This window comes from Dendrobium catenatum, unplaced genomic scaffold, assembly GCF_001605985.2.
Source record: "Dendrobium catenatum unplaced genomic scaffold, ASM160598v2 fragScaff_scaffold_853, whole genome shotgun sequence".
Classification (NCBI taxonomy): Eukaryota; Viridiplantae; Streptophyta; class Magnoliopsida; order Asparagales; family Orchidaceae; genus Dendrobium; species Dendrobium catenatum.
In genome coordinates, this window is record NW_021319315.1 from 888,718 (window position 1) to 900,933 (window position 12,216).

General features: G+C 35.0%; 1 protein-coding gene across 1 annotated transcript in view; it reads right to left on the bottom strand.

The window, feature by feature from the left end:
• The window catches only part of LOC110106101 (heat shock 70 kDa protein 17), a 39,914-nt gene that overhangs the window by 12,058 nt on the left and 15,640 nt on the right, over positions 1–12,216 (bottom strand). Inside the window, exons 3-10 of the mRNA XM_020835857.2 lie at positions 4,366–4,525; positions 2,790–3,035; positions 2,571–2,707; positions 2,102–2,456; positions 1,793–1,951; positions 1,429–1,503; positions 1,250–1,350; positions 1,101–1,170 (exon numbers count right to left, since the gene is read on the bottom strand). Coding sequence (XP_020691516.1) covers positions 1,101–1,170; positions 1,250–1,350; positions 1,429–1,503; positions 1,793–1,951; positions 2,102–2,456; positions 2,571–2,707; positions 2,790–3,035; positions 4,366–4,525 — 1,303 coding nt within the window. The remainder of the gene's footprint in view (positions 1–1,100; positions 1,171–1,249; positions 1,351–1,428; positions 1,504–1,792; positions 1,952–2,101; positions 2,457–2,570; positions 2,708–2,789; positions 3,036–4,365; positions 4,526–12,216) is intronic.

Below are 12,216 nucleotides of genomic sequence, written 5' to 3' on the forward strand. Positions count from 1 at the left end.
TTGGCATGAAGTTTCACAACATTTATTGAAAGCTTCATACTTTTGATTGTAGGCACATCGATTGGAATGCCACTATATCTAACATATCATTAGTGTTAATATGTGACTTGTTATACGCATCATGATTCTTTCATCCTTGAAGATGGCTTCAGAATGCTGCCAGCTATACGGTCGTATTTGGACTTGTTGGATCCAACCTCATACACCCATTCAGGCTTCAGACTTGAGCTATGGGAAATATGCTTCACAATGCTGAATCTATTGAAGTTGGTAGAATTTGAGTCATCCTTTGTGGTTGAAGATTTAGAGTCTACGTACATTCGGTAATTATTCGTGACTCCTTCCCACTGGAACTTTAATTCTTCGGTCAATTAGGAGAATTTAATGAACTACACTTACTTGAACTTACCAAGTCAAATTGGCTTTTGTACTTCCTACAGTCCATACTAACGGGTTGACAAAGTGGGGATTCCGCTACTATGACCTTTCTTATGACGTATTGAGTACACGGAGCTGCCAGCAATCCGGTCATATTTGGGCGTTTTAGATCCAACCTTGTACACCAATTCGAACCTTAAGCTTGGATTGCTTCACTAACTCTTCCCTAATTTTCGGCAAATAAGTTATTTTGTGATTATGAATGATGTTCTAACAAACCCTTTCTACTTCTTACAACAATTGAGTTGGGATGAAATTAGCTACTTGAGGAATGTCTAGTACTCTAGCACTAAAAAAAATTCAAATTTGAATTCATTTCATAAACTTAAACATAAATTTTATGATTGGTTGTTAACTTAACATCAACTATCAATCATTCCATCATGCAATAGGGCAAACAATGATAGTTTTTAGTTTCCATATAAGCATTCTACTACTATCAAAATTTCAGTTGACAAAACAGCCCCATAGCACCTAACCATGGGCTAATATCACAACTTTCTAGACAAAATGATATATATATATATATATATATAATCAGAAATTATTCACGCTGTAAAATAAAGGGCCAGAAATCTAGATATCTAGGCGGCAGTAAAATCAAACTAAGCTTAAAGCAAAACAACCAACAATAGTGCATGGTGAAAGATGAAATGAAATACCTTTTGAATATCACCAAGATAAACTCGAGCACTTTCATAAGCAGCTGGACGAGCAGTTAACTCGCTTAATCTAAAGAGATGAACAAGGGAATAATATAATTTCCATTAATATCAAAAATAGACGGCAATTCTAAGTAAATGCTACCTACCTGAAAAATATTGGATCCCCAATAGCTTTCAATGAGTCTAACCGCTCTTCAAATTCATTAGCTGAAGCATCCTCCCCATCAGTGTACAACCAATCTTGAACCTAGAAATAGAAAGTGACTAAGTTAGGAAGTAGATAGTTTCTGAGGAATTTGCTTAGTTAGGTAGCGTTGGGAAGCACCTCACTAAGTTTCTCAACAAAAGAGCGTAACTCCTCCTGGCTTGAAATTTTCTTAATCTCCTCATTGTCATCAAGCTGCGAAAACAGTTCAAGCATATAATTATTTGACTTATAGAATGCGGTTTTTAATTTAAAAAAAGAAGAAGAAATTCAGAGCTCATACTCATATAGACAAGGCATTACCACAGTACTCATACCATTCAAAGCTAAGCCAATGCGTTCCATATGGCAAAGTTAAATTAAAATAACAGATTAAGGATGAATATAAAAATGAAAACTTATCTTGAAATTACACGTTTATGCTTAAAAAAACTCAACATAGAGGAAATCATGCATTACAGGGTATCCAGTAATGATTATTAACCTTCTCTCTTGTAGAATAAATATATTCCTCCAGACTATTTTTGAGTTCTGCTGTCCTTCGTCTTTCCAAATCCTTTTTATCAAGTTCCTCCAACCTAGTTTTTACTTCAAACAACATCTCCTTCGAGAGAACACCAGGGCCAATTTGTTTCTCCACTATCTACAGTAAATGAAATACAACAAATCAGTAAAGAAGACCAAAAATACTTTTTCTCGAGAAAGAGCAAGTAATCATAACAGTTAGCTTTCTATATCAGAAGCTGGTGAGACTAGATTAATGCTGGGGTATTTAAATGATTATTTATCTCACCTTCAACGGAACCTTAAATGTTCTTTTCTTCAAGACCTTCTCAGTTTCAGCTCCCACATTGTCATTGACTTCTGCACTGACATCAGAGGAGTTTGTTTCATTTTCAGTATTCGGAATTTCCTTCTTGCTGTCTTGGATGTCCATAGGGCTTCCTTCAGTGGATAAATTCAGAGTTTCAGTAGCATTCAGAGCATTTGAAGCATTAGTTTCTGCAGTGTTGATACTCTTAGGTACTTCAACCCATTCAGATAGCTCAATAACTGCTTCGGCTCGGTCAAGAGAAACCAAACCACTCCGGCTGAGAGAGAAATGCATGGTTGCTTTGATAGGAGAGGACAGGTTACGAGCTGAGTACCTTAAAGAAAGCAAGGTATATCACTTCATTAAGATTGAATATTAATGGCATGACCACTGGGATAATACATCAAAGCAAACATTATAAAATCACACTAAAATTTCTTTAGTGTACCTCTCAGTGGCTTCTGTAAGTCCAGAAACTGAAAACTGCACAAATTGGACAGAAAATACACCTGGTGGTAATTCATAAGCACTTTCATAACTGAGTGAGACAACAAAATCTTTGTTATGTTTGATAGACCTGAACAGCTGCATATCAAGAAGTCCATGAAGTAACAATGTTATTTTGCATCCAGCATATGTAAGAATGGACTAAGGACAGTAGCCTTACCTTGATCGGCATTTTCTTCATCCTTGGTACGAGTAAAAATTGCGTGCTTTCATCTTTCACAAGATCAGAACCGATTAATTCAACCATGAATCCATAAGATGAACCATCAATCATTCCCAGCTTGCGATTCAACTTTATTCCGTCACTCAAATTAGCAGCAAGCAATGATGAACCCAGAGCTATTGCTTCATCAGCATCAAGGTGCTTGTCCAGATCTTTCCTTCCAAGAAACTCCTGGAGTTTGGCCTGCATAAAATATAGAATGAGCAGCAAGCCTTCCTTTAGCTTTCAATTTTTTAGGTGATAAATTTCCATCAAATGTTTATGTTGAAGGATAATGGGACCCACAAGTCAACCAATCTTGATAAAGATCCTTAAGCACATAGATTAAGTATTCCAACCATTGGATCATCTTCTTTGGGCTTCCATTCCGTGCATCCTCTTTCTTTTCTAGCTGTTGGCCTCTCTTAGGAACTTTTTTCATTTTCTTAAATAACTTTGATTTATTTTTATTGTAAGCCCACTGGATATAATTATATAAATACTACCACATTTATATAGAATCTAGCAAAAAAATCAATTTTTTTTTATTTCTTTTATTTTTCTATATAATATCAGAGTGAGGTTAGGATTTCCAAATTCCAATATTTATTCATTTTTTTTTCTCTCTTCTTGTCCAGATTCTTCACTCTCTTTATTATACTTGATTTCTTTGAATTTCCTTCCAAGAAGTTGACCAGCAAGAATGGTAAAAATCATATTAAAGGAGAAATTCATAAGCTACAAGCCTCATATCGTCCAAATTGGCGAAATTATCTAAAATGGCCACAAATTTTGAAGAACCTTTGGAAGGAATGGGAAAAATCTATCATCTCATGAATCATACTTGAAAGCTGCGAAAAATTTAGAATTTGTATTTTGAGAAAGATGAAGCACATTTCTTGACTATGACATAATTGTAGAATACAATGATAACTAAAATCAATGGTTCATAAAAGTTACTCTCTCGGGCAAAACAAGTTTGAGACATTATCAAACAAATATACTCCAAATTGAAGGATGATTTTAAAAATGTTTAGATGGGTTAGTTGGTAGTCCTTTCCAGGCTAAATTGTGAGTCCAAAGTCGTCTGACTTTACCCCAGGCAAAAGTTAGGTGTTTCCCATCGAACAAAAAGATGCATTGAGAGCACTTCTACTAGTGTGCCTAAATTTAAACAGTCCGCAACACATGCTCTGCCTTCTCTGTGCACATGAGAAACTTGTGATACAAGAATCCTTCACATCACACCACTTCGCCCTTCAAACATGTTTCAATGCAAGATTTTAATAGCATACGAACATATTGCAGCTAATTTTCAAAAGACCAAGAACTAAACAATTGCTTCCATGTTTGTAACATGAATTGCTATAAGTAATAGAATACATGAGTTTTCGTTTCTATTGCAAATGCTATACCCAGATGAATTCATATAAATGTAGATAGATAGTGTTTAAACATCTAATCATAGTTTTAGCTAGGAGCAATGTTTCAGTGATATGTAATCATGCTGACATCTAAAAGTAAAAAGACTTGCCTGTAATTTTGGCACCCGAGTGGCTCCACCTATAAGCTCTACAGCATAAATGTCATTGACCTTCAAATCAGAGTGCTTCAGAACTTCTTTAACAGGTGCTAGGGATTGCTCCCATAAATCCTCGCAAAGTTCTTCAAATTTCTCACGACTTATAGTGCTTCTGTGAGAGAAAAATGATAGAGCACATTCATCAGACAATGATGGTTAAAAATAAGGATGGTATGTAAGAAAAATAGCAACAACAACAACATCAAGCCTTATCCTATTATCCCACAATGTGGGGTCGGCTAAAAGAATCCTTTTTCTCCATTGAAAATCAGTTGAATTAAAATTCAAGTCAAATTCAAATATATTTGCAACCTCGAGTTGGCTGAACTAACCTGTCAATACCAAGTTGTAAGAACTTCAAACATGTTTAACCACATACTTTCCCTAAAGATTTATATAGCGATCAAAATTGCACAGCCAAAAGACAAGTAATACTGTGCAAGTAAATACAGAAAACTATGTAGAAACATCTTATGTTTCTTGCAAAAAGAAAGATAACAGAAAATCAGTTTTGGGCTCCATCTCAATCTGACCAAATTCGCTAGAGTTGCATCTATAGACAGATATTTCTAAGAAGACCATGTAATACATGATGAATTAAAGAGTAAAAGACAGAAGTATGTAGAAAGCCCATGTAATTCGTAATCAATTAAAGAGAAAAAGAAAAAAAAATGAACTGTCATGTTTTTTTTTTTTTTTTGGGCAGGGGGGAGGGGAGCGGCAGAGAGCTGGCTGCCTCTAGGACTTTCATGGGGGCTCAGCTGGGAGCAGGGGCAGCGATGAACTATCTGCCACACATGCATGATAGAGAAAAGAGAAGGAGATATAGGGGAAGCAAGAGGGACTGAGAGCCATTGGGATTAAGAGATGTGCAAAAGAGGTCAAGAACATCCAAGAAGCACGCCATCATCAGTGTAATGGTCACCTAAGAGATTATAGAGATGCTCTATTGATGAGGTATCTCCATGCCAGACAATTCTTCCTCCTCTTCCTCCCCTCCAGTCATCAAATGGGCACCAACCCGACGATGGCAAGGAAGATTATCTTTATTTATCTTTCCCAACAAAATATTTCATCCTTATATTTAGGGCTTGAAAGAAGCCTAATATGATTGAATTGGCATTTAATCTTTTTTATCTAACGGAATTTACCAATAATAAAAGATATAATCAACTTGCAAAAGGGTTGAAGCTTAAACTTGAAAAAAATACTTTCTGAGATTATGTTTGTGGTGGAAAATTCTTCATATAGCATAATGTTTCTATTTAATAGTTTATCATTTAAATTAGTGAGTTATTTATTTTGTGCCTGTTCTATTTCCTTTAAGTGTAATTAGATGTTTAAAAATAAGATTGGTATCAGAGTGTGACTGAACATATTAAAACCCTTGCCAGTTCAACCATTTATTAAATACTTATGGTGAAGACATGCTTAAAACGATATTATGTGATCAACAAGGAGTAAAGGTATAATAGATGGCAACATCTTGAACTATTCGGATCAGTATTCCAGGATTTAATGGGATAAATGGGTTTGTTTCATGCACTTGAACATAACACATTCAAAGGATATGAGTTTGTACTTCAAACATTTTTATGAAAATGACTATTCCTTCCTAAAAATCATTATCTTATGAATATTAGGTTTGTTACAAGTACCAAATATAATATTCAGGCATTTTGTCATCCCTTCACTTGAGAAAAAAGCATACATGTTTCATTGAAGAGATTTGAAATTCATAGTCAACATGATACCGTTTTAAGCATTTTGTTATAAATTTATCATTTTAAGAAAAAAAATTAAATTCATAGGATATGTCAAAGTGAACTAACTAACAGCATCTTTGCGGAAAGCGTTCAGACTTTTCCTTGTCATGACTTTGCGAGACACTTTATGAACTAACACAAGGCGGCTACAGGAGACGGGAGCTACCCACGTGAGCCCACCAATTAAATTTATACTCTACATGATTCATTTTATCAGCCAACACATTTGGTATTTTTAGTACTAATACTCACTATAGAGAAAGGATCAACAGATTCCTTCACATGCCAAGGTCAATGAGTTCCCACATGGAACCAACATGTATATTGTCTTCGATCCATTGGCTTCGACTAAGAATAACTAGAGACCATTGATTCACAATGTATATTGTCTAAAAAGTTGAGTCACTTATGTTGAGAAAGTTAAAACTTAGTTTTCAATTGTTGATATTCTTGCAACATGTATGTTTTTGATGATTCCAAATATTATTATTTTAATTACAATTTCTCCTAACATAGTTTGGATGCATTATTTTGTTATTTGTGTATACTAACATTTCAGGAAAATCATACTCCGATTGTTGAAGACTAACTGATTAGGGTTCATTATAAATGATTAGGGCTTTTTTTTTTTCATAAATGATTAGGGTTCATTGTAAATGAAGTATGTATTTTTCATTTTATTGAGTATAAGAGAGTATGATTGTAATTGAGTAACTGTGCGCACACACACTGGGGGAATGTTTAAAATTATAAATTTTTTAAACTAATCGTACTGTACAATCTCATTTCGTACAGGATGATTTGTTGAGTTATTTTCCCCTACTAGCAGTCAAATGAACTGCAGGTAGAAAATATTTCTAAGAACTGATCGTACTGTACGATGTCGTCTTCGTACGTACGTCATCCAGAGTACGAATTGGACGGGTCCCTTTTCGTCCCGACGAATTCAAAGTTTTTATGAATTGTACGATGTCATCTTCGTACGTATGTCGTTTAGAGTACAAATTGGATGGGTCCATTTTTGTCCTGACGAACTTGAAAATTTTCTGAACATATCGTATTGTACGATGTCGTCTTCGTATAGACACCATCCAGTGTACGAAAATGTGGGGTCTCTCTTCGTCCTGACGATGATGAAAAATTTTCTAATTGTTCGTATAGTAAGAACTTGGTTCGTACTGGACGATCATTGTGTACGAAGTCATTTTGTACAGATTCACAAAAGGTTTGTACGCAACAATTTTTGAACTATTCGTACGTACAAACTTACGATCGTACTGTGCGGCCGTACATGCTCAAAATTAAAAATTTCAATTTTCTGGACGATTTTACGTGTCTTTCATATAAAAGGTTCTTAAAAATTGACGTGAAAAAGTTCTTCGTGATTTTTCAAGAGCAATTGAAAGAGTGTATTTGGGAGTGTTTGAGAGAGATTTCTTGCAAAAGAAGTGTGAAGGGTTCACAAGGTTACTAAAAGGTAAGGATCTCTTTGTGTATTTGGTTACAAATCTTCTTTTCTTCTTTCTAGTTGCTCAAGAGAAGGTCTTTGAAGTAGATGACGGTACTCTGTAGACACTTGGAGGGTGTGAATAAACGACGGTACTATGCCGACACTTGGAGGGTGTGAACAAACGACGGTACTTTGCCGATACTTGGAGAGTCTGAAAGAACAACGATACTCTGCCGCACCGGGGATAGGTGGAAGAGAGGGAATTTGTAAAGGCTTCTCCGTCTTACTGTGGGTGCTAAAGTAGAGTCACTTTTGGTAATAGTGCAATACCTAAAGAGGGAGTCTTCAGGGAGTGGATGTAGGTCGTGTTCAACCTAACCACTATAAATTTTTGTGTTATTTTATTTTTCGTGTTTTTATTTTTTCTACAATTTTTGTTATTGTGGTTGAACAGCTCATTTGAAAAGATAATTAAAGTCGAAAAGTTATTAAAACGGTTTTCTATTTAAAATCCAAGAGAATTTTTTTTAAAAAAAATTATCAATTCACCCCCCTTTTGATTAGCCTTGGAACAATAGTTTAAGTTTAACAATCTATACGGAGTCAACAAGTGGTATCAATCCTTTATTTCAAAACTATAAGTTTAGACTACTTTTTGAAAACGAAAATGACTACTTTTGAAAACCGAAACACACCTGAAGGGTATTCGATCACTTGACCTCCGTTATTTGATAATATTCCATTCGATTTTTGAAAAACACGCAAGTCTACATTTCCTCAATCGTTTAATTATCGTATGTGGATTTTAGTTCAAGAAGGGTATACTAGGCCAACTAGACTTGTGCCATTAGAGTTGAAACACCCTTTGCTGGCTGGACTGTAGAAAAACATGACTTAGCACAATTAAACGCTAAATGCTTAAATAGTTTCTTTTGTGCATTTAAGTCAGAAGATTACATGCGGGTTTCCACTTATAAAAATAGAAAGGACATCTAGGATAAACTCGGTATTACATATAAAGGGACTAATGAGGTAAAGGCGTAAAGCAATCTAGATTAAATATCTTGTTACATGATTATGAACTATTTCGCGGTTTCCACTTACATGGCTCTCAAACGACAATAATACTTTAGGTCGAAGTCGATGGTAGCGTCCTGCTTGATATCAGCGGCACTGTCTATTTATGTTGTCGTACTAGGAGTAGCCATAGGGTTTGCATGAACGCAGCGTGAGGAGAAAAGAAGAGAAGTTGTCTAGCAGAAGGAGCAGTTGAGGGTTTGCACGAACGCAGCACTATGGGTTCATTCGTGAAAGAGAAAGGCAAACAATGTTTCTTAGGGGGGGAAATTTCCAAAATTACCTTGTTTACAAAGTATTTTTTTTAGGGCGGGCTCAGTGGATTGTGGTTTTGCCCATCATATATGCATAAATTACTCTTGCAAAGTTGAAAGAATTTGAAGAACAATGACTATAGGTTATTTTAATGGAGTTGATTTTGCTCCGATTATTTTCAGTGTGAAATGATGTTTTCATTCCCTATTTACCTATTTAGATTAAGAAGGTCCTTGGTGTCTAGTTGTTAAAAGAGATCATAGTGAAGCTATAATATGTGTCAATTGGTACTATATTTTGGTCTTTCAAATTAATAGCATTATTGGAATCTAATACTTGACAGAGGTCTCATTTGAGTTACAATTTTGTATAATTATAGTAATTAGCTATTATTATATGTTTTCTTTCACTAAATTTTGTCCAAATTATGATTTAATGTATTGAATGTATGTTCCATAATTTGGCTTAAATTTTTATTAGTTTAGTCACCAAAAGTTATCAAGTATTCTTTTTTCGGATTTATATACTTGTATGTAGTTTTGAATTTAGTAACTAAAATAATGTAAAATGTCAATTTGACTTAAAAACATTCAATCATTCAATGCCACAATGCATATATTTGATCTACTCAATTCTCGAGATCTAATATATGCTTCAATCCATGCTTTTTTCCCAACAATTTCTGCCAATATTTATAGTTTTCATCATTCGTGCTCTATGCTCTAATTTGGCAATGTTTTCATCTTGACATGCATCCAAAAATACTTCATTAAAGTGGGACTTGGTTTCCTCCCAAATGTGGTCAAGGACATAGATCTTTTCACATAAGCGTTCATCAACTGAATCAACAACATCATCAAAGGCCTCACACCAATATTGTCACCATGTCAATCTCATATTCACTTACAACCCAAGTCTTATTATTGTCCTCAAGTTTTGCCATCTTATCATGGCTAAAATGAACCACTCATCTACCTCCATTAAGAATCACATTCATTTGCATGTCACCTTTAAAGTTAATGAAAAGTGATGCTCACAATCTTGTTGGCTAAATTCTCCTATCTTTCTCGCATACACTATTTTGTTACAAATCATATTCACCACCCAATTGCTTAATCATCCCGTCCACTCACCACACTATCCTCTAATACAGAACTATTTCACTCGTGATCATTAGTTTATATTTCACTTATTATCCATTAGTATGTATTTGTAATGATCATTTCAAAGTTGATCTAACTTACTGACATACTCAAATAAGAAGCATTCAACATGGTTGTTTGTGTTTTTCTTGCTAATGTTATGAGACCAAATATTGAACATATTTCTTGCTAGTTTTCTACTTATCTTTTGTCCCTAAATTACTTAATCACTCGCTTGCTAAATAATCGCATTTGCACTTAGAACCTTTCATAGCTTGCATGAAATTTTAGCTTCTACAACTCACAATACCATGATACTTGACAAACATAATGCAAATTAATAAACATTTGCATGCTCCTCACACTTGATGACCAAACTCTTATTTTGATTTTGCCAAAAGTATTATTATGCGAATGAATACACAAGATTTGCAACACCCTCATGCTCTTGAGGTTCACCCGTATAATCACTCTAATTGGGAGAACCCAATAGAAAAGGATACAGAATGATTGGAAATATAAGCATCTATGATGCACCGACACGACACTTAGAGAGGGTATGCAGTGTCGGACACGTGTCGGACACGGACACGCGTCGGACACGGCATGGACACGTGTCCGACACGGCATTGGAGTGTCGCAATTAAAAAAATTAAAATTAAAATCGGACACGCTTGTCCGGTTATTAAATGAGGTATCGCTACGTACATCTCGGACCGCTCAGTACATGCTCGGTATTGCTCAGTACATGCTCGGAACCGCTCGGTACCGCTAGGGACATGCTCGGTATTGCTCAGTACATGCTCGGTATTGCTCAATATATGCTCGTACCGCTTGGTACATGCTCGGTACTGCTAGGGACCGCTTAGTACCTCTAGGTACATGCTCGGTATTGCTAGGTATATGTTCAGTACTGCTAGTATATGCTCGTACTGCTAGGTACATGCTCGGTATCTTCCCATACAAACAGCTTACAACTTTTAAAAACAAGCAAAACTTCAAAATTACTCTTACAATAAAACCCCCGTAGGGGCAGCGCCCCCTTGGACCCCCGGCAGACTGGTATATTGTTGTATTCATGTTGTCTTATTATTGGGATATTTTGATTTCATTTCATATCAATTTAATTTGGTGTATTCATATGTATGATTGGTTTGTTAGCAAAATGAGCTCTGCTACTGGCGGTATATTAAAAAAATATTATATATCCATCTGTCCACGCCGTGTCCGTGTCTTATATTTTTAAAAATTATTATATATTATATTAAAAAAATATTATGCAGTGTCCATGCCGCACCCGTGTCCTATATTTTTAAAAATTGCCGTGTCCCGTGTCCGTGTCGTGTCCGTGTCGCTGTGTCGGTGCATCATAGATAAGAATCTATGCCATCGCCTAGCATACAAAGTATAGCTATGGTTTAAACTGCACAATTTGAGACAAACCTTCAGGCACACCTCAACGCAATTTAAAAAAAAGGCAATGAGACATGTCTCATGCTTTCTTGATGAGGCTTAAACCTCAAATGGGATAAGGCATACCTCAAGGTACAAGTCAACAAAATTTTAGAATAATTTTGAAAAACACATAGATCTTTAAAATTAGAGTTAGGTGATTTAAAGTTTTTGACTCATAAAAAATATATACATAATGAAACTTAATTACATGACCGAAACAAGACAAAACTTGAGAAATCTCATGACTTCAAACTTGCAACCGCACAACCCTCACATGACACAATAATACTATGTCATCATCATCACTAAACCACCACCGATACTTCTCTTCCAACACTTCATCAATTATTGTTGGAAACCCATTTCCTTAGTTTTAGTATGAGGAAGGAGAAAAAGCTATTAACTATAAAGATGATTCTAATGAAGACCCTTTAAGTGATGAGAGTAGAGGAGACTTTTGAATTCATAAATTATAATCTTAAACTGCTTATTTATGTTGAAAAAAATACAATTTATTTTGCATTGTTTTTAGCCATATATGGCTTTTATTTCCTTTGACTTTTTAAGATATTATTTTAATATCTTACTCTGATATTAGTATGTTATTTTTTATTTCATACTTTTACTTAATTTAAAGGTTTAATTAATTCTAAGACTT